The sequence below is a fragment of the Bufo bufo genome, chromosome 1 (assembly GCF_905171765.1).
Source record: "Bufo bufo chromosome 1, aBufBuf1.1, whole genome shotgun sequence".
Lineage (NCBI taxonomy): Eukaryota > Metazoa > Chordata > Amphibia > Anura > Bufonidae > Bufo > Bufo bufo.
In genome coordinates, this window is record NC_053389.1 from 40,988,894 (window position 1) to 41,004,181 (window position 15,288).

The window sequence follows — 15,288 nt, forward strand, 5'->3', positions numbered from 1 at the left end:
CATGTTGAGGCTTATGGCCAAATTATGGACTTGTTTCTTGTTTTCTTCCCAAATTTTATTAAAGTTCATCATTATTCCTAGAATCCTTCATCTCTATGTCGCAAGAGGCCTGCGCTGTCAATCATATGCCATGGCAGAACGCTTCTTACAATATGGTCAGCTGGATGCCAAGGAACATAATGGGAAGGTCAGTATTTCATAATCTGCTAACTCCATAAAAATATACTTTTCATGGGTTAATGGGCTCAGTGATATGTGTAGTGAACGTAGAAATCAAACAATCCTATGAATCAGAAGGCATTTTAAAAAATGGGTTCCAATTCCCAATGGATTTTTTTCTTCTTGTGGCTCGTCCTTCATGTTGTGTAAATGATAAGGAACTTATATTCAAGGAATGAAAGAGCCAAAAATATACTATGAAGACCTTTAGTAGTATCATGAAGAGAGACAGTTTAATCATTGGTGTCCATTGACCCCCAGCTAATTTCTCTTTTCCTCTACAGTCTCCTCTCCTGGTGGCTGTGGCTGCCAACCAACCCGAGATTGTCTATGACCTCCTGACACTGGGTGCAGATGTCAATGCGTCAGACTGGAAAGGGCAGACCGCTCTACATGTCGCAGGGACCTATGGACTGTCTGATGTCCTTAGGGTAAATATTTTTCAAAAAATTCACTCGCCAAAAGAGTCCAGTGTATAGCTGTATAACTCCTGTATCCCTGCATAACTGCATAAGTTCTGGACTGTAGAAAAATCTTCCCAAAAGACGTGCAGTGGCCACCATATTGGTAGTGTTAAAGCTTTCTCATAAACAGATAGTACCAAGATCATAAAAGAATATGACTCAATGTCATTGTTAAACAGCTGTTGTATATACTCTGTAAGACGAAGGTCCCCAACTTTCAATGATGGTCAGGAGCAACAGCCAATTCAAAAATAGTGAGTCATTTTGAATGTGGAGAAACAAAAAACATGAAATTGCAAACATTAGCTGATGAATATTTCAGTTTGAAATTTAAAACTAGTATTATACCATCCGAATTGGCACTGATGGGTAGTAAAGCTGGGATAGGTCTGCAACAGTGTCAATTGCCAGTACATATGGTCAGAACTCGGGAATCTTATGGCGGGCAACACAGCAGAGGTTGTGAGCCAGATGTGGCTCCTGAGCCACTGGTTGGTAATCACTGCTGTAAGGGATATTCGCAGAGTCTTCCATTTATTGAACCTCAAATTCTTTCATTTCAGGTGTTCCTGGCTCTTCAGCATCAGAAGAACATTGATGTGGAAGCTAGAAATTATGATGGTTAGAGAGCTAACTTCTGTGTTATTCGGTTTAGAAAAGGTTTATTCAGTAAACAGGCCAGGTGTGAGGAACAAATTTTCTACTTAAAAGTGTTATTTTAATTAAATCAGTAGAAGGGGAAGAGTTCTTTAAGACAGATCCATACAGGGCAACCTATCATCTTTTAACCATGTTTGCAATTGTGTCCATTAAAGGACATCTGTCAGCAGTTTTGTACCTATGACACTGGCTGACCTGTTACATGTGCACTTGGCAGCTGAAGGCATCTGTGTTTTTCTCAAAGTGCTAGTTTGCAGAGGTCTCTTCCTCTTGAAGTCCTTTTTAGACAGGGTCTGTTCACTGTAGACATCTAGTGCATTTTTTTTTTGCAGTTTTTATGTTTTTTGTAAAATGTCCTTTTCATATCTCTAGGTTTGACTCCTCTGCATTGTGCTGTCATCTCACAAAACAATGTGTACAAAAGCAAAAAGAGCCAGAACACCCCAAATGTTCAGCAATGTGAGAGGGAGACCCTTACATGCATCCAGCTACTGCTGCAAATGGGGGCCATCTGCACAAGTCAGGTATCGAGAACGTAACTCAGCTTTTCAGTATATTAACCTCTTAAGGGCTTGGCCTCCAGTATGCAGCAACTGTTTATCCTTTGTTAAGCCATGCTAACTAATTGGCACCCTACTATCACATCATAGGAACAACGAAGGGATGGCAGAGGTAGCCATCAAATGTGTTATAGGGCTGGGATCAGAGCTTATGAGCCTTTACCATAGTGGAAATGGTCCAGTAGTCATGACTAATACTGGAAGGAGCAGGGATGGGTTTCAATAGCATGTTTGTCCTTAAAGGGGCTGTCCCTATTATAGATGATTGGGAATGGGGAGCTACTCTGTTAGCACTCTGGTGGAACTGATCACCCATGCATTACATGAATGCCCACCATATAATTTTACGTTTCCACCAAAGAGGAAATGTTTTCCTAGACATTCCCTTGCAGGGTGATTTTCTGGTTGATATGCCATCATCTATTTTCTGCACCTTGTAACATATTCATGAAACATTTTCACCATATCTGGTCAACTTTAGTATTTGGTTCATCTCTAGACTGTTACAGACAATCGTTTGAGGAACCACTATGCCAACTAACCGATTTGACTTTGGGCTCTTCCTGAGGGCATGGTCTTAGTGGTCGCCTAGTTTTCACCGGATCTTCACTGGAGAGGAGCCACCAGGCCCCTACCTATTGGAATAACTTTGGTGTAGTTGACAGCTGACAAACGGGCAAAGTCAGATGAAGAGACCAGGTTAACAGGCACAGGTCAGGTTAGATGATGGACAGACAGACTAGGAAGTCAGGCAGAACACAGACAGACATGGATTATAGCTCCTTCACAGGATCCAGGAGACTTGAAAGACAGATAGAACCTGTCAGCATAAATTGACATGAAACTGAAATTAACTTCCTCAATCAGGAAATCAAGAGTAACAAGACGGTGCTCCACCTGGCAGTGCAAGCAGGGAACGTACCTCTAGTCAAATTTTTCCTTGAGATGTCTCATGTCAATCTCCCTGGACTCATCAACATGAAGGTGAGCAGTGCTAATTGTATCCTCTTAAAGGGATTCTGTCACCAGGATTAACGATATGTAGATATTTATATGTGCCCATTAGTCTCCATGCAGTGTTTACAATGATCCCTCTGTTTATGCTCCGTGTGCCTTATATTCTTATAAAAAGCGATCTTATTCATATGTAAATCACCTCTGTCAGGAGCCCAAGGGGTTGTCCCACGATCTCCTGGAGCCCAGCACCGCCCATCGATCCGGAGCCCAGCACCGCCTACTACTTAATTTATTCACTATCCTGACGTCATGTAATCTCTGCACCGTAGTCTCGCACAAGCGCAGTGGACACTGTAGTCTGCGCCCGTGCGGACTACTGGCACCGGCTTCAACTTGTCCACTGCGCATGTGCCGGCTCCCTGCACACCCCGATCGGACCGGAAAAGACTCTTTCTCTGCGCAAGTCGGTCCTAGGCGGAGGAATCTTCTGGCAGCAATCGCTCCTTTGACAATTTTGACCGACTTGCGCAGACAAAGAAAGTATTTTCCTGTCCGATCGGGGTGCGCAGGGAGACAGCGCATGCGCAGTGGACAAGTTGCCAAGTGCCAGTAGTCCGCAAGGGCGCAGACTACAGTGTCCACTGCGCCTGCGCGAGACTACGGTGCAGAGATTACATGACGTCAGGATAGTGAATAAATTAGGTAGTAGGCGGTGCTGGGCTCCGGATCGATGGGCGGTGCTGGGCTCCAGGAGATCGTGGGACAACCCTTGGGCTCCTGACAGAGGTGATTTACATATGAAAAAGATCGCTTTTTATAAGAATGTAAGGCACACAGACAGAGCATAAACAGAGGGATCATTGTAAACACTGCATGAAGACTAATGGGCACATATAAATATCTACATATCGTTAATCCTGGTGACAGAATCCCTTTAAAGGGGTTTTCCAAGATATTTTAACTGACGACCTATCCTCTGGATAGGTTATCAGTATCTGATCAGTGGAAGTCTGGCACCCGGGATCCCCGCTGATCAGCTGTTTTAGAAGGTACCGGCGCTCCTGTGAGCACCACACGGCCTTCTCTTGGTATTGCAGCTCAGCCCCAATGGAGATGAGCTGCACCTAGGTCATGCCACTGATGAATGTGACATCACATGGCCCAGGCAAAGCTGTGAGAAGTCAGTGGCACTAATGCAAGCGCCGGTCCTTTTTAAACAGCTGATCGTCGGGGGTCCCGAGTGTTAAATCCCCAACAATCAGATACTGGGGACCTATCCAGAGGTTACATCATCAGTTTAAATAATCTCAGAAAACCCCTTTAAGTTCTGTTTCCAATACCTGATTGTAGACAAACCCAAAATTATATCTTAATCTCTTATTTTGGCCACCATATCATTACAATTTGTAATTTAACAGCCATGACTTAAGGCCTCCATCATGTTTGACATGGACCATAGTCTACGGTCAGTCCTAACTTTGGTCTTCAGAACACCTAATACATCCTACTACATCTCCATGATGCTAATTTCCTTTTGTTCTTGACCCTAAAGTGGTTATGTTCTCCTCTTTCTTACAGGCCCATGGAAATACCGCCTTGCACATGGCAGCGGCCTTGCCACCTACTCATTCTACAGAGTATTTGATCCAGCTCTTGCTCTTTTATGGTGGTGACCCAAGCACTCGTAACATGGAGAATGAGCAGCCGGCCCATTTGGTGCCCCCTGGAGAATTTTCTGAGCAAGTACGTACTCGTGTATTGTTCCATTTCTATCGATTATCATTTGCACTTAGTAGATGCTATTTTGATAACCTTTAGTTTTCAAAGTTAGAATGTCTCCTTCAGCTTCTGCTTTTCACTCTGCATGTGAAAATAGAAAGCAAGTTGGTTGGTGATGAGGGGGAAGAAGCTGCAGGTTCACAGTCAGATTTTTAGGAAAGAGGAGAGAGTGCAAAAGAAGGAGACATCATTAGCTTAGAGTATACAGCAGAACTTTAATGTGACATGCAGAGGGCACCATATCCTTTGTCGGGACAATCAGGGAAAGAGATTCAGCCTGGACAGGAAGTGGGTGTATGGACTTGTTCAAGTCAGTGCACATGAATCAGAACTGTTCCTGAGGGAGCACGTGTGAGCTCTGCACAAAGAAGAAGATGCCCCCTCACCAGTCTACCCAGAAATGCCTACTTTGTGAAGCATTTAAATATACCCTGCCCCTTTGAGGTTAACTTTGTGAGACCATCTTGTTATTAACTGGACAGTTAGGGGTTTTTGCCTTGTCGCTCATACAGATTTATTTTATAACGATAAAGATTCCTGATGTACTTGCTCATAGAATGTTAATATAGGCTTCAGGCTTTTATCTATATGTTTCCCCTTAGATTAAAATGCTGTTAAAGAGAAGACGTGTGATGTCATCAACCCGCAACCAATCATCAAATTCCTTGTAGGAAACAACAGATCAGGACTATTTTTCTAGTCCCAAAGTCAAGATTCTTCCACTGCTGAAGCGAAACATGAAACATATCCCCATGAAGACTCATTCCTCCCAGGGACAAAGATTTACTAATGCACATATAGGGGATCCTTTGAAGCTGCACAGGAGATAACTACTGATTGCAGCTATCATACATTATAGTTTCTGTGAAACTCAACCATAGTGATTACTAAAAAGTAATAAAAACCATACACAACAGGTAAGAAGAGAAAAATATTTTGTGGTAAACCAAAGGAAATATAACTCAGAGACAAACTAGAAACTAATATTACTATTAATTATAAAACTGACCCCTAGGTACAAGAATAGAACTACTATAAAACTGCTTCTTCACAAACCAAACAAGCCATCTTATAGGTGAACCCAGGCACGGGAAGGCTTGAAACCAGGAAACAGCAAAATAAAAAAAGCCCCAACCTCAAGATAAATGAGTCAAGGCTTTATTCAATCTTCTTAAAAACTCTCCAGGAAACAGGAAAGATAAGCTCCATATTGATGCGTTTCAGGTGTGCATGGCACCTATTATGACTAAAGGTGCCACACACACCTCAAATGTGTCAATGTGAAGCATATCTTGTGTGTCCTATACTGGAGAATTTATAAAAAGATTGAATAAAGCCTTGACACTTTTATCCTGCAGCTGGGGCTTTTTCTACTTTACTATCAAACTGCCTCCTAATACAAGAATACTATAATACTGCCCCTACATACAATATTATAACTGCTATAATACTGCTCCTACGGTATGTACAAAAAAATAACTACTATAATACTGCTCCTATGTACAAGAATATAACTACTATAATACTGCTCCTATATACAAGAATATAACTACTATAATACTGCTCCTATGTACAAGAATATAACTACTATAATACTGCTCCAATGTACAAGAATATAACTACTATAATACTGCCTCCTATGTACAAGAATATAACTACTATAATACTGCCTCCTATGTACAAGAATATAACTACTATAATACTGCTCCTATGTACAAGAATATACCTACTATAATACTGCCTCCTATGTACAAGAATATAACTACTATAATACTGCCTCCTATGTACAAGAATATAACTACTATAATACTGCTCCTATGTACAAAAATATAAGTACTATAATACTGCCTCCTATGTACAAGAATATAACTACTATAATACTGCTCCCATGGATAAGAATATAACTACTAAAATACTGCTCCAATGTACAAGAATATAACTACTATAATACTGCTCCCATGGATAAGAATATAACTACTAAAATACTGCTCCTATGTACAAGAATATACCTACTATAATACTGCTCCTATGTACAAGAATATAACTACTATAATACTGCTCCCATGGATAAGAATATAACTACTAAAATACTGCTCCTATGTACAAGAATATAACTACTATAATACTGCTCCTATGTACAAGAATATAACTACTATAATACTGCTCCTATGTACAAAAATATAACTACTATAATACTGCTCCTATGTACAAGAATATAACTACTATAATACTGCTCCTATGTACAAGACTATAACTACTATAATACTGCCTACTATGTACAAGAATATAACTATTATAATACTGCTCCTATGTACAAGACTATAACTACTATAATACTGCTCCTATGTACAAGAATATAACTACTATAATACTGCTCCTATGTACAAGAATATAACTAGTATAATACTACCTCCTATGTACAAGAATATAACTACTATAATACTGCTCCTATGTACAAGAATATAATTACTATAATACTGCTCCTATGTACAAGACAATTAGCCCTTAAAAGAGTAAAGCCTACTAGCATTTGTTTCCCCATTTCCATTGCATAAATGAGTGAGGTGAAATACTGCAGATCTGGAGTGGGATGTGAGGATTTCTCTCTTCTTACCTGTTGGTGATGGTTCTAGAAAAAATTGTCTTCAACATATATCATTTCCGTGAAATGATTAATTTACTATTTACTATGGACCATATTGGTCTACCAAAGGGGAAACCAACAAATTTACCTGACTCTTCGCTTTAAAAAAAACCTGACAGTCGGAACTCTTCAAAACAGTGGCAGGACATTTAAAAAATTTAGATTTTTTTTTAAAGTCTGAAGGTACCTTAAGATTGTAGGGATGCTCAGCTGTTCTCAATTATATATTAAAGGGGTTATCCCAAGATTAATGTAAAACATTAAACCAGACATCATACAGTACACGACAACCTCTTTATAACAAAGTTAGAACCAGCCCTGTACCTCACATGGGTCCAGAGATCTCCCCATGCAATTTGTCTATTTGCCCGGCTAGATTTATCTCAAGCTGGCAGCTCCGGGGGCCTGTCCTCTGAGCTGCTGCTCTCTCCTTGTCACAGCTCAGGGAGCGTATCCTTTCTGCTACAGCTCTCTCCCTGTAAGGCCTCATGCACAAGACCGTTTTCCGTGATTTTCTGCGGACCCATTGACTTTCAATGGGTCCGTTGAAAACTCGGAAAATGCACCGTTTGTCATCTGCCTCCGTGATCCGTGTATCCTGTCAGTCAAAAAAATATGACCTGTCCTATTTTTTGGACGGACAACGGTTCACGGACCCATTCAAGTCAATGGGTCCGTGAAAAAACAAGATTGGCATCCGTCTCCGTGATCTGTGTCGGTAGGCTACTTTCACACAGATGGATCCGTCTGCATTAAAGCTTTTTCAGAGCTGAGTTTTCACTTCGTGAAAACTCAAATCCGACAGTATATTCTAACACAGAGGCGTTCCCATAGTGATGGGAACGCTTCTAGTTAGAATATACTACGAACTGTGTACATGACTGCCCCCTGCTGCCTGGCAGCACCCGATCTCTTACAGGGGGCTGTGATCCGCACAATTAACCCCTCAGGTGCCGCACCTGAAGGGGTTAATTGTGCGTATCATAGCCCCCTGTAAGAGATCAGGGGGCTGCCAGGCAGCAGGGGGCAGACCCCCCTCCCTCCCCAGTTTTAATCTCATTGGTGGCCAGTGCGGCCCCCCCTCCCTCTATTGTATTAATATCATTGGTGGCCAGTGTGCGCCCCCCCTCCCTCCCTTTATTGTATTATCATTGGTAGCCAGTGTGCAACCCCCCTCCGCCCCCCCTCTATTGTATTAATATCATTGGTGGCCAGTGTGCGCCCCCCCCCCGGCCCCCCCTTCCTCCCTATATTGTATTATTTTCATTGGTGGCACAGTGTGCGGCCTCCCCTTCCCCCCCCCCCCCCCCGATCATTGGTGGCAGCGGAGAGTTCAGATCGGAGTCCCAGTTTAAACGCTGGGGCTCCGATCGGTAACCATGGCAACCAGGACGCTACTGCAGTCCTGGTTGCCATGGTTACTTAGCAATATTAGAAGCATCATACTTACCTGCTGCGCTGTCTGTGACCGGCCGGGAGCTCCTCCTACTGGTAAGTGACAGATCATTAAGCAATGCGCCGCACAGACCTGTCACTTACTAGTAGGAGGAGCTCCCGGCCGGTCACAGACAGCGCAGCAGGTAAGTATGATGCTTCTAATATTGCTAAGTAACCATGGCAACCAGGACTGCAGTAGCATCCTGGTTGCCATGGTTACCGATCGGAGCCCCAGCGATTAAACTGGGACTCCGATCGGAACTCTCCGCTGCCACCAATGATCGGGGGGGGAGGCCGCACACTGGCCACCAATGATATTAATACAATAGAGGGGGGGCCGGGGGGGGGCGCACACTGGGCACCAATGATAATACAATAAAGGGAGGGAGGGGGGGCCGAGGGGGGCCGCACACTGGCCACCAATGATAATACAATAAAGGGAGGGGGGGCCGCACACTGGCCACTAATGATATTCAAACTGGGGAGGGAGGGGGGTCTGCCCCCTGCTGCCTGGCAGCCCCTGATCTCTTACAGGGGGCTATAATACGCACAATTAACCCCTTCAGGTGCGGCACCTGAGGGGTTAATTGTGCTGATCACAGCCCCCTGTAAGAGATCGAGTGCTGCCAGGCAGCAGGGGGCAGTCATGTACACAGTTCGTAGTATATTCTAACTTGAAGCGTCCCCATCACCATGGGAACGCCTCTGTGTTAGAATATACTGTTGGATATGAGTTTTCACAATGTAACTCAAATCCGATGGTATATTCTAACATAGAGGCGTTCCCATGGTGATGGGGACGCTTCAAGTTAAAATATACCATCGGATTGGAGAAAACTCAGATCCTATGGTATATTAACTCCAGACTTTACATTGAAAGTCAATGGTGGACGGATCCGTTTGCAATTGCACCATATTGTGTCAACGTCAAACGGATCCGTCCACATTGACTTGCATTGTAAGTCAGGACGGATCCGCTTGGCTCCGCACGGCCAGGCGGACACCAAAACGACTTTTTTTTCATGTCCGTGGATCCTCCAAAAATCAAGGAAGACCCACGGACGAAAAAACGGTCACGGATCATGGACCAACGGAACCCCGTTTTGCGGACCGTGAAAAAATACTGTCGTGTGCATGAGGCCTTACTGTTACAGCTTCTAACAGTAGATACGGCTAGTAGCAGCAGAAGGATGGAACTGACCATGTGCGACCACCTCACTGATGTTACTGAGATAGACAGAAAAAGGAGAAAAGGAACAAACAGCAGGTGGCGCTATACAGATCTATTTTTAATTACATGCAATTACAAAAGTATTCGGGTTCAGATGCTGGTTTGGAAAATGTTAAATATTTTTCATGGGACAACCCCTTTAAATGGAGGATGCTCTTGCAAATGACTTTATATAGATTTTACTGTATTGCGGTATAACTAATATAAACTCTACTCCAGGGCGTTTTTGTAATACAAAAGTTACTAAAAGGCACATATACAACTTATAGATTGTTTCAATCAGAAAGCACAAGTTGGTTTCACGCACGTATTACAGCTTTCAGTTTCATGAATCCTTAATACATGATTCTTAGAATTGTATAGGTCCATATGGTACCCCAGTATAGCGCTCATTTCATATGTGAGTCATGCAGCGGATTTTTTCATAGATTCATGGGAAATCCAAGAAAGTAGAAAATTTGCAGTAGGACACTGTATGCGGCATTAGGCTACTTTCACATCAGCGCTTTCCCTTTTACGCTATTGGGATCCGTCATAGGGTCTCACAACCGGAGGAAACCGCTTCCGTTTTGTCCCCATTCATTGTCGATGTGGACAAAACTGAACTGAATGAAACGGAATTCACCAGAATGCATTACGTTCCGTTTGGTTGCGTCTCCAAGCAAGCAGCCTTTTTAAGTCAATTTGGACGGATCCATTTTCTCTGACACAATAGAAAACGGATCCGTCCCCCATTGACTTTCAACGGTGTTCATGACGGATCCGTCATGGCCATTTTAAAGATAATACAACCGGATCCGTTCATAACGGATGCAGACGGTTGTATTATCGTGACGGAAGCGTTTTTGCTGAACCCTGCCGGATCCAGCAAAAACGCTGGTGTGAAAGTAGCCTAAGGGCCCTTACCTATGTAATACAGTTCCACATAGAGGCGGCAGACCCATGGTGTACCTACTGAACCCTTCAGATGCCATGTACGAGCTCCAAGTACACAGCTCTGCTGCAGTCACACATATGTGATATGAAAAGTGCAACTGTGCTCTGTCCGCCATCAACCAATGCCACATAGTAGCCCATACTGGGAAAACTGGGTATGTGCACCTTGTGCAGTGGAGTCTATATGCGGTATATGCATTGTTGCACAGAGAAGCATTACTCTCCAGATGTGAAGATTTTATTTTATTTTAGAATTATTTAACAGGATATTTAATTTTTTTTTTAAGAGTCTATTTATTCTGTCAAATGTCTTTAATTTATCATTTACAGGAAAATGTCATGTTAGGGTTATGCCGTTCATGCAAACTGACCACAAAATAAAAAGCTATCGAAAGAATGAAAATGAATAGAAAAAAAATTGTTCTTTGTCTGAGAATTGTTTATTTTTCTTCGGATTTAATTCAATCATTAATCATAATTTTAATTTAAATCAAAGCATTTTTATTATTTTTTAACCCTTTCAGTACAGAGCCACTTTTCACCTTAAGTCCCAGGCCGATTTTTGCAAACCTGACATGTGTCACTTTATGTGGTAATGACTTTGGAACGCTTTCACTTATCCAAAGCCATTCTGAGATTGTTTTCTTGTGACACATTGTACTTTATTACAGTGGTAAATTTGAGTCGATATAGTTCGCCTTTATTTAAAAAATAATCCGAAATTTACCAAAAATTTGGAAAAATTCACAATTTTCTAAATTTGAATTTCTCTACTTTTAAAGGGGTTGTCCGGGTTCAGAGATGAAGCCGGACATGCCCATAGTTTCACCCAGGCAGCCCCCCTGATGTTAGCATCGGAGCATTTCATGCTCCGAGGCTCTCCTTTGCCCTGCGCTGGATCACGCAGGGCAAGGGCTCTTTTATTTACAATAACACACATTCCCGGGCGGAGGCTTTCGCCCAGCAGTGTGATCGGTGACTTCACCAGCTCTGATGAGCGGGCTTTAGCACTGCCCTAGCCGTTTTACAGGCTAGGGCAGCGCTAAAGCCCGCCCATCAGTGCCGGTGACGTCACCAGGCTCACTGCTGGGCGTAAGCCACCGCCTGGCAGCCCTTAGGAATGCCCAGTACATCACCGGAACTCCAGAAAATGCCTTTGGCCTGGGCGATTTAGCGCAGGGCAAAGCAGAGCATCGGAGCATGAACTGCTCCGATGCTCAAGTCAGGGGGGCTGCCTGGGTGAAAATGGGGATACACCTACAGCTTCCTGCCTGTGAGATCCAGGTGGCTGGATCTCACAGGCTGACACGGATGGCAGCCACGATGCCTAAGGAAGGCATCGGGCTGCCGTCCGAGCCATCGGGTCCACGTCACAGCAGCGGGGGGCCCGATGGACACCCCGTACCCGGCAGGATACCTACCGCAAGTGCCACGGTCACTGACCGCGGCAGTGCAAGGTTAAATGCGCCGTCATCGGTGTTTTCACCAATGCCGGCGCATACAGCAGGGGTCCAGCTATCAGTGACTGCCGGACCTCTGCAGGTGGTCAGGCGGGCGCAGCCCGATCAGAGCGTCGTACATGTACGGCGCTGGTATCCTGCGGGTTAATGGTTAATGTTTATTTATTTTATTTTATTTATATAGAATTTAATCTAATGTCATTTGTTGTATTTATTCTTTTTTAAATTATTTATATTTAATGAATTTATTTTAATTTTATTTTTATGTTTATTTCATTTTGATTACCTCTTTTTGATCAAGTTAATCCAGTGTATAAAATTAGGCAAAAGAAAAAACAAAACATATTTCTCCAGTGATAATGAATACTACACAGATTAAAGGGGTCGTCTCACTTCAGCAAGTGCCATTTATCATGTAGAGAAAGATAATACAAGGCACTTACTAATGTATTGGGATTGTCCATGTTGCCTTCTTTACTAGCTGGATTCATTTTTCTATCACATTATACACTGCTCATTTCCAGGGATTACGACCACCGCTGCAGTGCGGATACAAGGTGGATGGGATAGGAGCTGCTGCGCATGTGTGACTATGCATGCTCCCACAGTCCCAGCCACCAGAGACACAGGCGCTTTTTCTTATAGTGTGCAAGCATGACCACTACTGATAGATTGCAGGGTGGTCGTAACTCCTGAAACAAGCCATGTACAGGGAGTGCAGAATTATTAGGCAAGTTGTATTTTTGATGATTAATTTTATTATTGAACAACAACCATGTTCTCAATGAACCCAAAAAACTCATTAATATCAAAGCTGAATATTTTTGGAAGTAGTTTTTAGTTTGTTTTTAGTTTTAGCTATTTTAGGGGGATATCTGTGTGTGCAGGTGACTATTACTGTGCATAATTATTAGGCAACTTAACAAAAAACAAATATATACCCATTTCAATTATTTATTTTTACCAGTGAAACCAATGTAACATCTCAACATTCACAAATATACATTTCTGACATTCAAAAACAAAACAAAAACAAATCAGTGACCAATATAGCCACCTTTCTTTGCAAGGACACTCAAAAGCCTGCCATCCATGGATTCTGTCAGTGTTTTGATCTGTTCACCATCAACATTGCGTGCAGCAGCAACCACAGCCTCCCAGACACTGTTCAGAGAGGTGTACTGTTTTCCCTCCTTGTAAATCTCACATTTGATGATGGACCACAGGTTCTCAATGGGGTTCAGATCAGGTGAACAAGGAGGCCATGTCATTAGATTTTCTTCTTTTATACCCTTTCTTGCCAGCCACGCTGTGGAGTACTTGGACGCGTGTGATGGAGCATTGTCCTGCATGAAAATCATGTTTTTCTTGAAGGATGCAGACTTCTTCCTGTACCACTGCTTGAAGAAGGTGTCTTCCAGAAACTGTCAGTAGGACTGGGAGTTGAGCTTGACTCCATCCTCAACCCGAAAAGGCCCCACAAGCTCATCTTTGATGATACCAGCCCAAACCAGTACTCCACCTCCACCTTGCTGGCGTCTGAGTCGGACTGGAGCTCTCTGCCCTTTACCAATCCAGCCACGGGCCCATCCATCTGGCCCATCAAGACTCACTCTCATTTCATCAGTCCATAAAACCTTAGAAAAATCAGTCTTGAGATATTTCTTGGCCCAGTCTTGACGTTTCAGCTTGTGTGTCTTGTTCAGTGGTGGTCGTCTTTCAGCCTTTCTTACCTTGGCCATGTCTCTGAGTATTGCACACCTTGTGCTTTTGGGCACTCCAGTGATGTTGCAGCTCTGAAATATGGCCAAACTGGTGGCAAGTGGCATCTTGGCAGCTGCACGCTTGACTTTTCTCAGTTCATGGGCAGTTATTTTGCGCCTTGGTTTTTCCACACGCTTCTTGCGACCCTGTTGACTATTTTGAATGAAACGCTTGATTGTTCGATGATCACGCTTCAGAAGCTTTGCAATTTTAAGAGTGCTGCATCCCTCTGCAAGATATCTCACTATTTTTGAGTTTTCTGAGCCTGTCAAGTCCTTCTTTGACCCATTTTGCCAAAGGAAATGAAGTTGCCTAATAATTATGCACACCTGATATAGGGTGTTGATGTCATTAGACCACACCCCTTCTCATTACAGAGATGCACATCACCTAATATGCTTAATTGGTAGTAGGCTTTCGAGCCTATACAGCTTGGAGTAAGACAACATGCATAAAGAGGATGATGTGGTCAAAATACTCATTTGCCTAATAATTCTGCACGCAGTGTATATGTGATGGAAAAATGAATCCAGCCAGCAAAGGAGGCAATGTGGACAATCACAATACATTAGTAGGTGCCTTGTATTAACTTTCTCTACATGACAAATACCACTTACTTAAGTAAGACAACCCCTTTAAGGGGGGCATTTATTAAGAATGGCATTTTGTGTCCCGCTCCTCCCACGTTTTGAAAAAGTGGTGAGCAGGGCACAAAACCCCAAAAAGTTGCAACTTTTTGTAAAATCATGACGTGTTGATAAATATCCTTTATGTATTTCCTTGTACTGGATCTGGCCATGTAGGTCATACAAATATATCAGAATATAAAATATTTTTGCATAAATTATATTTATGCTTATTTGAAAAAAATATACATTTTGTGAACTTACTTTAAAACTTTAATTACTATAAAGAAAGTCCAATTTACCCCCCCACACACACACCCGCACACGCGCACACGTGCGCACGCACGCGCACACCCTTTTTTCGCTCTTACAGGCTTATGAGCACAGCCTCAGCAATCGACCACCAAGTAGATGTCTATTACCAGAGCTCTTTATTGATCCAGATCCAAAACTGTCACAGAAATACAGCAATGATCTCATTTTCTGTCGTACAATATATTTTTTTTGTAAACAAAGTTTATCCAAATCTTTTGCCCCCACCCAAAAAACAA

The 15,288-nt window shown here is 42.8% G+C and overlaps 1 protein-coding gene across 1 annotated transcript in view; it reads left to right on the top strand.

The window, feature by feature from the left end:
* Positions 1-6,104, top strand: part of NFKBID (NFKB inhibitor delta) — a 41,140-nt gene extending 35,036 nt beyond the window's left edge. Inside the window, exons 6-12 of the mRNA XM_040422186.1 lie at positions 82-187; positions 504-650; positions 1,247-1,304; positions 1,716-1,867; positions 2,771-2,887; positions 4,439-4,603; positions 5,242-6,104. Coding sequence (XP_040278120.1) covers positions 82-187; positions 504-650; positions 1,247-1,304; positions 1,716-1,867; positions 2,771-2,887; positions 4,439-4,603; positions 5,242-5,310 — 814 coding nt within the window. The 3' untranslated portion in view covers positions 5,311-6,104. The remainder of the gene's footprint in view (positions 1-81; positions 188-503; positions 651-1,246; positions 1,305-1,715; positions 1,868-2,770; positions 2,888-4,438; positions 4,604-5,241) is intronic.
* Positions 6,105-15,288: the final 9,184 nt, after the last annotated feature.